Below are 14,950 nucleotides of genomic sequence, written 5' to 3'. Positions count from 1 at the left end.
CAAAGATGCTGAAACTGGTAATGATATAGTGACACAATGTAAGCAGCAATGATTGATTTCTTTTTATGGCTGTTATAAAAGATACTCAGTTTTTTATTATAAAATATTCAGTGTTATTGTATTGTGTTTCACATTTTAAACTGATTTAAGAACCACATATATTATTCTCTAAACTCACCATTTAAATACATGATATACTGCTGGAATGTCTGAGGTCTACAAATAAAAAAAAACACATTGCAAGGCACAGTTTGCTTTTCACCATGATGCATACACTAAATAAACTGTTCCTACAGTGAACAAGGACACTGACTCTACCTGTGCAGTGGTGTTTAGCTTTACATTATTCAATGCTTTTGAATTGTCAGCTTCAATTAGACAGAAATCTGGCACAGAGAGAGAGTTTGCATAGATCACATTTTGTGCCTGTATTTTATCTTCCACATACACTGCACTGTTGACCCTTGAACTTCCATTTTTTAAGCTTTATACGTAGCTAAATCTATATATTCTAAATCTAATATAAATCTAATAAAGCTAAATCTATATAAATCTAATATATATAGAATGATAGAATAGTTGGGGTTGGAAGGGATCTTCAAAGGACATTTAGTCCAACCCCCCAGCAATGAGCACGGACACCTTCCACTAGATCGGATTACCCAGAACCACATCCAACCTGGCCTTGAATGTCTACCACCTCTCTGAGCAACCTGTGCCAGCATTTTACCACCCTCATTGCAACAAATTTCTTCCTCAGGTCCAGCCTGAATCTCCTCTCGTTTTGTTTAAAACCATTGATTGCATCCTGTCGCAACAGGCCCTGCTAAGACGTCTCTCCATATCTTTCTTATAGGCCCCTTTTAAGTATTGAAAGGCCACAATAAGGTGTCCCTGAAGCCTTTTCTCCAGGCTGAACCCCAGTTCTCTCAGCCTTTCCTCATAGGAGAGGCACTCCATCCCTCTGATCATTTCTGTGGCCCTCCTCTGGATAGTAGTTATAAATATACTCTAAACATTTCTATTTAAAATGTTTCTAATCTGTATTTATACATATATATCATAATATACATAGGAATAAACTGAATATAAGCTAAACTGCTGAAACTAATTGGTCTCTTTGTGCCACTCAACACTGCTGGCACCTGAGAAAAGCCCCATACTGACACAATGACATTCTTCTGCAGCTCTGTGTACTCACTGCCAAGGAAGCAGCCCAGCTGGTTTATCATGCAGCTAATATTCTACAGTTCTTTTCTTTTGTTAGTACATCTTACTCATTTCTCCAGGACCTATAACACTACACAACAACTATATATAGCTAGTTATTACTTCGTTACTGAGTGGGAGATCATCTGTTAATGATCTATGCAAAGAGAGACAAAATTACCATTGGTCCCTGAGGGCAACCCACCAAAACCAGCACTGGAGATTCATGCCTTTGTAAATGGGGAACATTGCCACCCAGTTTAGTCACACTGGGTAACATTCCACAGGGTACATGTGTCACTGGTGAATAATTGTCAAGTGGATTCATGACATTAAATGGAGATCCAAACCAAGTTAACTCCATGCCTTTTAAGCATGTCCTGCAGTTCAATGTAGCCTGAAGTGCTCTCTTAACAGACAGCCCACGAACTAAACCCTTCCTTGAAGAGGCAGGTATTTTGAGGAGGCTGTAACACGTTACCACTAACATGTCCCTGCCCTCCAGGAATGCTGCAAATTAACTCCAAAATCACAGTCTAGGGTCAACTGTCCTAATCCTATTCCTGATTATGATTTCTTCATAAGGCACTTTTGGCAAGTTAAATAGAGATGATGATATTATGAGTGCCTAACACAGGTAGCATGGAAATTGAATCTATGGACTACTTTGAATATGTAGCTGGTACTGTATAGTGACAAGTGTTGCTGACAGTCTAATTCAGTTTGGCTAAACCTATATTGCTTTTTCCAGGCTTGCCTGAGTAAATTACTGCCCCATGTTGCCCACACTGGACATTTCCTTAAATGTCTGTGCGATGCAGACCCAAGCTTCGGGTAGTACCAGTGTCTCATTTTCCTATATGCTGAACCACCCATGAGCAGCAGATTTGAGTGGGTGAGCAAACACTTCAGGCCTCAGTGTGAGCCAGCACAACTGCTCTGCTCTCACCCTGCTTCTGTGGCTTCTACCCAACTAAGCTGCATGAATAAAGATTACAAAGCCAGCACCGTCAGCTGGAGGGAATAAACCTTATTAATCCAAATCTTCAAGGCTACCCACAACATTTATCTGAATAGCACTGTGAATGAAAGGAGAACCAAATCCATGCACAAAAGGACATAACTATATCCTGTTTAACAAGGGGCAAAGTTATGCTTTAACAAGGTTTATTTCTGTTCATACTCAAAGGAAAAAAACTAAGTAGCACACGTGCATAGAATAACAATGAGCAATAATTTCCATGGTCATTCCAAAATTGTTTCTAAGTGACTTCTGTAAAAAGACAAAATTCATCAGTATTCACAACATAAATTGCTGGAGGTTAAGAGAGGAAGAGTTACTTCTTGCACTCTACTTAATAAGCTCCTCAGAAATAAGTGAACAGACTGGACTGATGGTGAGCCTGAGCCAGTAGAGCAGTACCTGTTCACTACATTCACCCAATACTCTCAGGTAATCAGCTCTTCTTCAAATTACATTTGAGATGTTTATGAAAGAACAGCTCATAAACAGATTTCTTCTTGCCAGATGAAAACATTTGATGAGTTCCCTTAACTTTGATTAATACAGAACAGAGTTACTAATTTCTTTAGTTAAGGGGGAAAAGGCCCCCAGATCTTTTCTCATTATCTGAAGAGGATTTTTCTGTAAAGGAAAAAAAAAAGTCTTTTTTCATCCTCTCTAATAAATGTTTCACATGGTTATGATTCAATATGTTTTACACTACACTGGTAATTCTCATTCTCCAAATATCACATTTGAGGAGGTTAATACACCATTAACATGATTAACTTTTTAATAGAAATTAAGCCATATGGAACCAATCTGCACCATTTGGCCATATTAATGACTAAATAGTGAAGGTCAGCTTCTGTCCCACTGCACCTGAGCAACTTCACTAGTTTCACTTGAATTTGCAAGCCTAGGCCAAAGGAATGAGCCTACCTCTCTCTAGAAACTGAAAGCATAAGCAACTTCATCTTTTTCCCAAAATAGCGATAATCCATAAAAAGGCAGGGATGAATCAATACACTAGGCCTGTTTGCATATAATCTTCTGAATGCCTTCACCAGCAGAAAAGCATTTTTCTGATAAATTTGGGATCATGGAGGTGAATCACACCCCTTAATGCAGTTTGGCAAGAACAGTGAATTTTATTCATTATTTCTCTGTCAATCATTACATGTATAAATTACAGAGTAACAAATTACAGTGCAGTTGATCAAAGGAGCAGCACTGTTTCCTATAGCTTTTTGCCCCTTCCAGCAATACAGCAATCAGACCACAACTTACTGTTCTGCATCAGACCCTGAGTGGCTGATGCCTAAGTCCCAAGACAGCAAAGCACATCAGTGGTCCTGTCAGTTTAACCACTAATAATGTCAAGAGAGTTCTCAGACCAAAGGACATTCTCTGTTCCCAAAAGCACACAAGCCTTTTCCCTCCTTTATCCCTTCCCCAAATCACTGCAATCTTGACACCTCCCTTAACCCACTTCGCCTGTAAGTAATGAAGGCTCATGTTTCTCTGTTCAGCCCATCTTCTTTCCCCTGTTACACTGTGCTTCTCCTCTCTTCTCAGTTCTTCTAAAGGTGTTGTGGAAATAATACGTTTTACTGACCCAGCACCTCCTGGGCAGCTGGTTCCCGGAGCCGGGTGGAAAAGGCAATAAAGATAAAATGCAGCTCAGCAATGAATCACAAGCCTGAACACATCTCAGAGGTCATCTCGCCCATCCCTCTGCCCCACGGGAGGCTCAGCTATCCTCATGTCATTTCTTACAGACATCTCTGTCACCTGCTTTTAAAAACCTCAGTGATAGGAACTACACAAATTCCCTAGGCAATATATCCCAGTCTTCTATCACCTTCAGATAAAAAAATGCGACCTTTCTTCATAGGTCATGATTTCCAGGCCTCAGGTTTTTCTCCATTCTTTCTTTACAAGTCTCATCAGGCCTTCTCTGCCTTCCCTGCACAAACAACTCCAATTAAAGAGGCTTCCTTCGAAAAACACTTCTGAAAGTGATCATTAGAGAACTTACTGTATACTGCTGCTGGAATTGAATTGCCTTTTCCATTGTGCAACTGTAACATAATTTAAAGACTTACAGTGGCAAAATTATGCAAGTCTTGTGTGTTTCAAGTTCATTGGTTTTACTGCAGATACATGTATGTAACAGCAGAAACAATTCCAGATAGCCAATGTTGTCATGTGTGTCTGTAATGCCTATTACCAGCAACAGTATAACATCAACAGTAAAACATTCCATCAAGGAACATCAAATCAAGGAACTTTTAAGATTTAAAAAACAACTCAATTTTTCATAGTCAAGCTAAAGCCATGTTTGCTACAGATAACCCCAGTGTTACAAAATAATGACCTATCGAAGAGATGAAATTTGACTTTGCTCGAGCAAGCAGTTTCATTAGGAACACAGTCCACTAGAGAGAGCAGAGCAAATCCAATTTGGCTCACAGTTTTCCTGTGAATTCATATGTCACCTGGTTGTTTATTGGTTTTAAATCACTAAAGAAGTAAAAGAGGAAGAGAACTGAAGCAATGTTCTAGTTAACCCTCATCTTCTTTATTATTGCTGGCTTTACTTTCCTCAGGGAATACGGAAGAAGAAAGTGCATATAAAGGTCAGAAATACCTCCTTTTGTAAATGAATTTAGTCTACTGCATGGAGCAGCAAGGACAGAGGACACCCCTTATCAAGACTTTTAAACACAAAATCATAGTTATTCACAGATAACAAACCAGTAACTTCTCTAATATACTGGATACAACATAAAGTATTTCTTTGTTTTAAATAGTGGATTATAAAAGCCAAAGACCCCAAAAGAAAGTCTTTGGGTTTGGACCAAATGAAATTATTTTCCAATATAACAAAGCAATGCATTACTACCTGCAACTGCATTTCTGTATGTATGTTACTACTACACACACTGCACTAATATATCACAGGACCAAATGTAAGGACTGTGAAAGGACTTCAGGCCTTGGCAGATGAGGAGCGTTAAAGATTGTTTCATGGAGCCAATCTTTAAACAAAATTAAGAAACAAAGAAGAACAAACCAGAACATACAAAGCACATTTTAAGCACTGGTTTAACTTACGTATTCATTATGCATTTTAAACCAAAGATATCAATGAGAAATAAAAAATTCTGATGGTGCTCTTTGAGCTGAAGGTGTCCCTGGAAAAGTTTCACAGATAGGTCCATTCCCTCTTGATTTTCATGATCTTTCCACAGGTGTGGCAATGTCAAATATAACAGATGTGAAGTTCCATTACAGCTGACCAACTAAGAGTTCCCCAGAAACATTACACTAGTTGGAGCTGAAGAGCTAACACTTTGCTACTGAAGGTTTTCCATACTTCATTTACCTCAACATCAGATGCCAACATATTTCACAATGAATTCTGATAACAGGGGAAAATACAAAACAGGCCAACATTGATACTTCAGGTTTATTTTGATCCATTTCAGACAAGCTGTTCGTGTGCACACAAAAGAACATCCAGTCCTGCTGATCCAAACATCAAGATAAAACTTGGAGAAAAACCTAACACTTGCATCAGCAGCATTTCCAAAAATACTAAAAACCTCCATTTAATTTTGCAAACGCCCCGAATATACAGAAGAAGAGAATATTGATTTGCAGAATCCACAAGGGATTATTTTCCTCCTGTTACAAAACTGACAGACTTGAAAGTCCAAATTTTAAGACAGCTGCACATGCCCATTAAATATGCATCTGGATCTCAACATGTAGCAAGTACACTGCAGTAATTATACTGTGCTCTTTGCAGAATCTAAAGCATAAATTTCTACATTTTTAAGACAAAGTTTCTTCAAATGTTATGACACTCAAAACATAAATCATCATTCAGGCATTAAGCAAAAAAATCAAAGCAAATTGAAAAATGCACCAAAACATGAACCAGAATGCAAAGAATGTCCTAGAGGCAAGATCAGCAAACAATTATACCAGCCACTGGTGAGAGTGACAGTACACAGCATTTTGCATTCTTCTTCTGAAGAATCTGCTTTGTGCTCCCAGGATGGCAAAATCATCCTGCCCTTTCCTACGTCCTATAAAAATGCCAATCATCAATAGCCAAGAGAGCATCAGTTGATGGCATTTCAGGATGCAGCATGGGAGTATTAAGTGACTGAGCATTGATCAAATGACGACAGAATCTGGAGACTGAGTCTCAAGTAGTATTGGTTGACCCTGATGCTAAGTGTGTTCATATTATATAAGCCTACACCAAAGTACCACTTCTACTGCTGGAAAGTGCTGTTAAAACTCGGCACACACAAACATATATTCAAAGTCAAGCACCTACAAATACATTTCTCCTGTTCAATCAACCTTAAAATGGCCCAGTCTTAAACCAACTTTCTGGCAAAGAAATATGGATCAGTACCTGACCCAACCATTTCACTGGTCTCAAGGTAAATTCTCTCACATGTAATGTGTGTCACCTGCAGGAAAATTCCTTTTTATGTAATAAGCTACCAGCCATTGAATGATTTAAAATGAAGGTACCTTTTCTTTTCTCATGTACCTTGCACATACACAGAGGGTGGAAAGAAGGCAGCAGGATTTCAAAGATTATGCTTACATATCCCTTCTAAATGTATACTGTTCTCTAGGGAACAATCAACTCAGTAATGTCTGTAATGCTCAGGCTATAATTACCAAAATGAGATGCACAACCTTTATTACACCAGCAAACAGTTAACTTCACAGATTATTTCTCTTACTTTAGTGCTCTCAAATCTTTAATCTTTTCTGTAAGTAATAAACTGCTTCCAATCTTCTACACCGCAGCTAAACTGTGCATTCAATGTCAGGTGCTACACACCTCACTAGCAGAAACTCAGCACAATGCAAGACCACCTTCAGCCCATATAGTTTCATATACTGCCATAGCATGGCAGAATGCCTTTGGGATTTAGCAAATTCAAACAGATTCTGTTGCTACATCACATAGAAAACGCCTTGAAAGTCTCCCTGTCTAAAGAAAAAGGAAGGAAAAAAAGGAACAGCCTACATCTCCAAACATGACAGTGCATTCCTGGCATAGAAAATGCAATGCAAGAAGAGAATAACGACAGTATTTATGTTACCTTCAGTCACATAGTTGTGGTCTCGAAGAAAGCTGTGGTTAATTTTTCGTGTGTCCGTGTCCTCGCCCATTTACAGCAGGATTACTCAGCATGCCTATCCGCAGTGGACTGATAGCATCAGCAGAGGTCGTCACAAGAGCACCATCCATGCTGCCACTGCCTAGCAGAGGCGGAGAACACACTGGGCTACTGAGCACAGCATAATGAGCGCTAGTGATGCAGCACAGATTTGGGAGGGTGGATAACGATCGGGAAAGAAAAAAAAAATGGATGGGGGCAGAAAAAGAAAAAAGTAATGGGAAAAAATCGGAGGGAGAAACAGCTCCGATAAATTATGAATGCAGAAAGCCAGTAGGGAGCTTGCGTGAAGGGAATACAGGCACTTCTCCGACAGTTAAAGAATAACCCAATTGTTTAGTCAGGTACTCCTTAAACAAGTGCCCACGCAGAGTCTCCTCCAAGTGCGTGCTGCTGGGGATCTTGCTGGATGCTGTAAAGTGGCAATCAGCGTACTGCAGCAAAACCCGCCCGGAGAAGGGCTCTGATTGCTGTTGCTGCTACCGCTGTCATCTGCCTGTGCTGCATCAGAGCAGGCCCCTCCCCGTCAGCCGCTCACTGCCCAACCGCACAAGATCTGCATGTAGGAAAGTGAAAAATGAGACTGCAGGTAATTATTTTAGCTCTTCTGCCGGGAAGATGGGCAATGAGAAAATTAAGGGAGGGGATGAGGAGAAAAAACTTCAGGCTGCTTTAAACGGGTTTGCATTGACACAGACTGCACACTAACGTGAAGCCACAATTCTGTGCTAGTCGATACTGTCATATGCAGCAAAAGCAACAGTCGTTCAATGTCAGCCTGTGTAAATATGACTGAAATCGCCAAATATCTGCCTGTGTAAATGGAATCATTAGAGGGAGGGCAACCATTCAGAAAAGTGAGATAAAATAACTGCTATTTACCTTTCCTTCTTTTCCACTTCTGTAAATAAAAGACAAATTACAAAGTATGAAAAAGATAACGGCCAGGAAAATAATCTCTGAGGCTTCCCTGTACAGGAAAGCCGGACAAAGGGAATGTTTGCAGGTCATGGGGCTTTCTTAGACCTGCTACTTTCATTCACTGCATTGTCCCTTCACCTTGGAAAAGTAGTGTTGAAATCTGTCTACTCAGAAACAGGAAAGCAAGTAAAAGAAGAAAATTGCTCACTTGCACTACAAAATAAAGCTAGTTCTTTAGTCCAAGAGGTTAATGGCTAATACAGGTTATATTACAGCCAAATTCTTTCAACTGAACAGAGAAACTGTTCCTTTAAGCTTTCAGTATCTGTTCATGACACCATGAACCGTTTGATGCAGAAGGCACATACTCTGAAATGGTGTAAGCACCACTGAAGTTTAGAAATGTGAATAGAAAACAAATGACTGTGGACTGAAACCTCCACTACAGCATGAAAAGGGAGTACACCATCACCAACCCAATTTAGAGGAGAGAGTACAATCCTGTGGCTTAGGCCCTGGAATTGAACACAAAAATACAATTCAGTTGTCAGCATTACTACAGCATTGTGTGTAATCCTGCATAAGGTTTTTTGTCTTTTCTTTCTTTATAATGAAGCTACAGCATATGGCTCTCAAAGGTAAATTCAAATACATTGCTGTTACTATAAAATGGGCATGTGACTTCACTCTATACTTTTTTCAATGTAAAAACCTGTCCAGGGATAAACATTTAATTTGGAAGAGAAAGAATAGTAGAGGAATGACCTTCTTGCCTTACTCATGGATAAAACAAAATAAATCAGAACCATATTCAACCTGACAAGTAAATAAAATACCATAAAATCTTCACATCTGAAAAGGTGTCAAAGACTTTACTAAAGTTCAGGTAGACAACATCCGCAGCCTTTCCCTCTTCCACAGAGCAGGTCACCTTGTCATAGGAGATCAGTTCAGTCAAGCAGGACCTGCCTTTCATAAACCCATGCTGACCAGGCCTAATCACCTGGTTGTCCTGTACATGCTGCTTGATGGCACTCCAGACGATCTGCTCCATAATGTTATTGAGCATCAGGGTCAGGCTGATGGGCCTGTAGTTCTCTGGATCCTCCTTCTGTCCCTTCTCATAGATGGGAATCACATTTGCTAACCTCCAGTCAACTGCAATCTCCCTAATCAGCCAGGACTGCTGATAAATGATTGAAAGTGGCTTGGTGAGGATTCCTACCAGCTCCCTCATCTGCAGTGGATTTCAAGGTCCCAAGCCATTCATAGACAACTTCCTTAGGTATCACATGTGGGTCAGACCATGCTTACCTTGTTCTTTCCACTTTTAAGTTAAAAGAAATTCTCAAAAGGAGGAATAGAATGAAGATTAAACCTTTAACAAAAACACTAGACAATACTCCCTATGTGTATGCAAATGCTTTCCCAAGATTATGAGCCAGATTCTTACTGTGTGGCAAATATTAGTGCTCCACTGCCTGAAGTAGGTCAGTTCACATGAGAAACATTAGCAAAATTCTGCTTTACTTTTGTAGCACAATGCAAAATTGTGAGACAATGTTTGTGGATAACTTTAGCTGTGCCATTTTAAATGGTACTTATTATCAATCCCACCAATAACCTATATTGCTTGATCTGGTCAAATACCCAGGGAGAGGGTTGGGGGGAAAGGAACCTTTGATCAAAAACATTATTAGGTATTCGTGCTTCCACAGTAGCTCACAGTCCTACTCATAAAACAGGCCACTAATTGAGTGGAATACTGTGCAAACACAGAAATAAGAGCAAACTATCCTAACGAATTTACAAGTAAACTATAAAACAGAAGAGCTACATACATATCATCAGAGACATTTAAGTAAACACTGAGTCAGTAATGAGGATGGGGTCCTGGTTTTGAGCATTCTTCAGAAGGTCATTAGAGACTTTGTGGAGAGCAGCTACAGACAAAAACTGCATTCAAAAGGTTGAATAGTAACTACATCACAAGAATAGAGAGAGCTTAGAGGTAAAAGGAGGAAGCCTGGCTAGCAGGTCAGAGCTTTTTCTTTTTTTCCTCCTCCTCATAGATGGAAAAAGACTCAGCACATTAAGATGCATTTTAAAGAGGAAGATGTTCAGTGAAAATGTCAGTGGAGAGTGAGAGGTAAGGAGGAAAGAAAATGACAAGGAGGAAAGTAAAAGACGAGGGCAGGCAGGACATGGATGCCAGAAATACTGTGGGTGTCAGTAAGAAAATAGAAGAATTAAAAGGAAGACAACAAAAACTGAACCTGTGCCAAGAGGAGAAAAACCTGATAGGATAGGGAGAAAAAATAATTCGAGGAGAGGAAGAAACTTGTATTCCACCTTATCAGAGTTTTGGGGAGAAGGACTGGAAAAGGGGGAAGGTAGAGAAAAAAAATGAAGGAGCCAGAAACTGAGGCAGGAGGCAGCCAGTACCCTGGGGAAGGAATCAAAACTAGCAAAGACAATTGGAAATGAGAATGCAAGATTTGGTAACAGTGTAGCCTAACAGTGGTAAGGAATTGAAGACTGTGAGAACAAATCTTGGCTGAACAACTGTTGATCATGTTTGTTCGTTGCATTTCCACCAGGAAGCTCTGCAGCATGAGAGCAGGAGGAATTAGGTGTTGGGAAGGCAAATGATCCTGAGGGTTCCTGCGTGGCCCTGTTTACAAACACCTGTTGAACACACAGCCATCCTGGTTTGCTCCTGCTGAATCTTTTTGTTCTTCTCTTAAACACATTCTCCCTGAGAGCTTCTAAGCTCTGTAAGACACCTGGAGCACAGCCTTTAATAATTTACACTCAGTATCTGAAATAGAGCATTGTCAGGTACTCCCAGCCTCCGTTTTACTACCCTCAAATTCACCACTTTATCTGAATGAGAACAATAAACCTTAAACCGCAATTAAAAGAAACAGTGGTTGAACACTTCCATTTTTGTCTAACAAAACTTTTCATACACAAATCATTCTGTATTTAATAAAACACAATGGCTTTAAATGAAATGGAAATGAATTTGGAATTAGCACAGAACTTGAATTATTTTTGAAGAACAAGAGATTTAAAACACTGTGATGGTAAAACGAAGAGAAACAGTCCTTGGAAGTTATACAAATTGGTCTAAAAGCAGACTATCTTGAAACATTACCTTAATCTAATGTTTGCAAAGTCAGTGGAGGTTTTTAAGTGCTTTTAACAGAATTTGCTTCTAACCATATCCTAACATCTGCAAACTGAACCAGTGCAAAATTTCTCATCTTGAAATAGAGTAAGATAACACAGGAAATTAGCCAGCTCCAGGACAAATACAACAAAATATTTAGCTAACCCTTTCAAGGCTGTATGTCACTGCAATTGTATTTGCTCACCAAAAGAGAGTATTTATGAGCCAGATATTCTCTCCCTTTATGGATATCTAGTTTATGTACAGAGATGTAAAACATGTAGCTACTGACTTCTCCTGTTAGGCCATCAGCAGGCTAGCTTTACCATTTATTTATTCATTCATAAAGTCCAGGACAGGAAGGTTACATAGTAGTCTTTCCTGTTCAGAAATACTGGAGCTCATTGGCTGCCTTTCATTTAGAAAGATAAAGCAGCAAGGAATTATAATGTGATAAGCTACTCCCCTAGCCTTCCTGCAACCATAGTCAGCATGGCAGAGAAGGGACTCAGAACTCAGACAAGGAAAAGACAGCAAATACGCTCCCTTGGTTTTGAGCAGTTTTGCTTCTCACTCTTTGAGAAAGCTACTTTAAAATAGTGATTTCTCTGCTCTCTAGTCCTCCCCTAGTAATTCTATCCAGAATGAACATTCACTCTGGATCATACCCTCCCTTAGATCTGAGACTAGGTCTACATTGCAAATTGAAGCAGGAATACACAAGCCACCTTTAAACAAGTTAGATCTTGGATACAGCCCAGCCCTGATGGCAGAGACCTCAGCAGGAGCTGTATACCTTGGAGAGAAGTGGCCCCATATATGATTAAAGTAGCAATGGCACAAAAGTCTTTCCATCAGTGCCTTTTTGAAGGCATTCAAGTACATCTCATTACAGGATGACTACTAGCAAAGGAAGTAATCTAATAGCTCTGTGATCGCAATGAATGTATCATAAATGACTCTTATCAGAGTTTGTCTTCAAAATTAAAATTCCCATACTTTTCTGAATAGTCCTCTTTATATTTGTCTAATAGCTAAATCTAACACACAATACAGTACTACAATGCAATTCCATTTTTGATACTTTGACAGCTAAACAAAAACAAATAGATACTGCCAAAAGTTAATATAAAAAGTAATAAAAAATATCAATCATTGCTATCAAGTAAAAAGTCACCAATTTTGTCTTACAGTAACACCTCAAAATTATTTACAGTGTTTACATCGATAGCATTTAGTCTCTATTTCAATAACTCTCTTCAGTTACTGTAGAGGAAATTTAATATTTAATATTAAAAATTATGATATAGCTCAACATTTTTTTAAACAAACTAATGGCTGCTATCATTTCTGAAAATCCTCTATTATTTACAGAAGTTCCTTCAGCACACTACATTTTGCTCTGTTAAACTTAAAAAAAAAACCCACCTACCCAGAAGAAATTATTTATTTTTAGCCTACAAAAAAAACCTGGAGCCCGAGGAAGAAGGCAGGGTTGGGGACTGCTTCCAACTTAGCCTTTACTTTCAACTGAGGTTACTCTGCTCCCAAGTTTCTCACACTGAAATATAAATACAAATATATTTCAAACAAGATGTTTATGTTGGGTATCATTGCATTACATGCTGGAGAAATCATACTACTCATTTTGCAAATTTAGTTTTGTTTCATAAATACCTTATACAGATGTGAATTAACTCTTTAGACCGATGTGGATTAACCATAAGTATCCCAGCATCACTTGCATGCTGCATCACACCTAGTATATGAGGCAGCACATACCTTCCTTGTTACCACTTGTAGGACACTTTCTCTCTAAAGTGATAGCCAGGGTAGCATCCTCTCTCTTAATTACAGAGAGCAATTAGGGAGAGAAACTCACCACATGTTCTACTGTTGTGTAGGGGGAAAAAACTTTTTAAGTGTATGCCTCTACAGGCAAGCTTATAAAATTGTGATGCATGCAGTTTATTCACACTAACATTGTTACTGCATTCTTTTATGAACACAAAACATAGGAAATCCATCCACACTACTGAACCTGCAAAGCAGCAACAGGTCCTAAAAAGGAGAGCTAAAAACATTCTGGGAAGGGCTGGAAATCATGAAGGGAAGATCTTTTAGTGGCTGCTGACGATGAACAGATCATAGGCACCAGAGCACACAGTGCTAGAGGCTGCTGATGGGCACTGTCACAACAGTGAAGCCTCAGGAGCTGAGCTGCGCTGCCTCCTGGCACTTCACCCAACACAGTGTCAGAAATGGTTTCCAGACAAGACCTATCACTCCACAGCCAGGCAAGGTAGCAATGACAAAACTAACTTCATACCCTAAGACAAGATGACCCACATTCCAAATACCTTTGTACATGTCAGGCTCTGGAGTGGGACATGGAGCCTGCTGCGACAAGAATGCCTGAAAAGAGACCAACAGAGAATCTGCAAATAAACCCATGGTGCAAAATACAAAAATGTCATTTAGAAATGTCAGAAAATCCAAAGAAATGGGGCTAGAAAACACAGATTAGAAAGTGGCCTGAAAACAAAATACAATTCAGAGCAAGGATACAGGCCATGATAGAACTCACTGAGCCTTTGAAAACATGTTTGTGTGCATATTTGTGCAAGAAAAAAATTAGGAAGAGAGGGAGGGAATCCCATGAGAACAATAATCAAAGCAATTCTAAGGGTCATATACATCCCCCCCTGCACAGCAATGGACAAAACCACACATTTAAGCAGTATCCTGTTAAGGCACTTGTGTGGTCAAAACACTGGAAAAGGAAAGCACTTTCTAGAACAGCTTCCAAATACCATCATTATGAAAGGATTAAGCTGAAAAGATACAGAAATCCTAGAGACATGGAGCTTGAAGATTTTCAACAGGAATATAAAGGAAATCAAGAGGAAAGATGGCAAAGCAGGTACAATGAAACAAACTTTCTGTCCAAGCTCAAGAGAGGAAACAGGAAATTCTTTTAAACTCTACAACCTGTTACAAAATATTAGAAGGTGCCTAAGAATTTGTGTCCTGGATTCAGCATAAACCATGGCAATTGGTAACACCTCTAAATCATTCTTGAGACTTAAGCAAGTCATTAAAAATCAAATCAAATGAGCAGATTGTATTTGCTTTCATATTAAAAAGCAAACCACAGCCCTCTTCCTAACACTTCGCTAATTCAGAACTCAAAATATTTCAGGAAATAATAATGAGGGAACAATTCCTGCACATGGCAAGTCTATTGAACAAAATCAACACACAGGATCATTTATTATTGTCTTTGCATTCTACACAATCACACAAAGATGACAGCTTTGAAGGGAACTTAGCCCAGAAGACTATGCTGCTCATAAGTCTGCAGAGAAATTACATGTGACAGGACATTCATCCCGAGTCCTTCTTTCCACCAATGTGTTT

At 39.2% G+C, this 14,950-nt stretch overlaps 1 protein-coding gene across 2 annotated transcripts in view; it reads right to left on the bottom strand.

Moving 5' to 3' along the window:
* The window catches only part of PPP2R2C (protein phosphatase 2 regulatory subunit Bgamma), a 200,622-nt gene that overhangs the window by 136,431 nt on the left and 49,241 nt on the right, over positions 1–14,950 (bottom strand). Inside the window, exon 1 of one of the 2 annotated variants that reach the window (XM_005148501.1) lies at positions 7,357–7,499. The exons of the other annotated variant lie outside the window; for it this stretch is intronic. Coding sequence (XP_005148558.1) covers positions 7,357–7,426 — 70 coding nt within the window. The 5' untranslated portion in view covers positions 7,427–7,499. Of the gene's footprint in view, positions 1–7,356; positions 7,500–14,950 lie in introns of those variants that run through there. 2 annotated transcript variants of the gene reach the window in all.

The sequence above is a fragment of the Melopsittacus undulatus genome, chromosome 7 (assembly GCF_012275295.1).
Source record: "Melopsittacus undulatus isolate bMelUnd1 chromosome 7, bMelUnd1.mat.Z, whole genome shotgun sequence".
NCBI classification, from domain to species: domain Eukaryota; kingdom Metazoa; phylum Chordata; class Aves; order Psittaciformes; family Psittaculidae; genus Melopsittacus; species Melopsittacus undulatus.
This window is presented reverse-complemented; position numbering and strand designations above follow the sequence as displayed.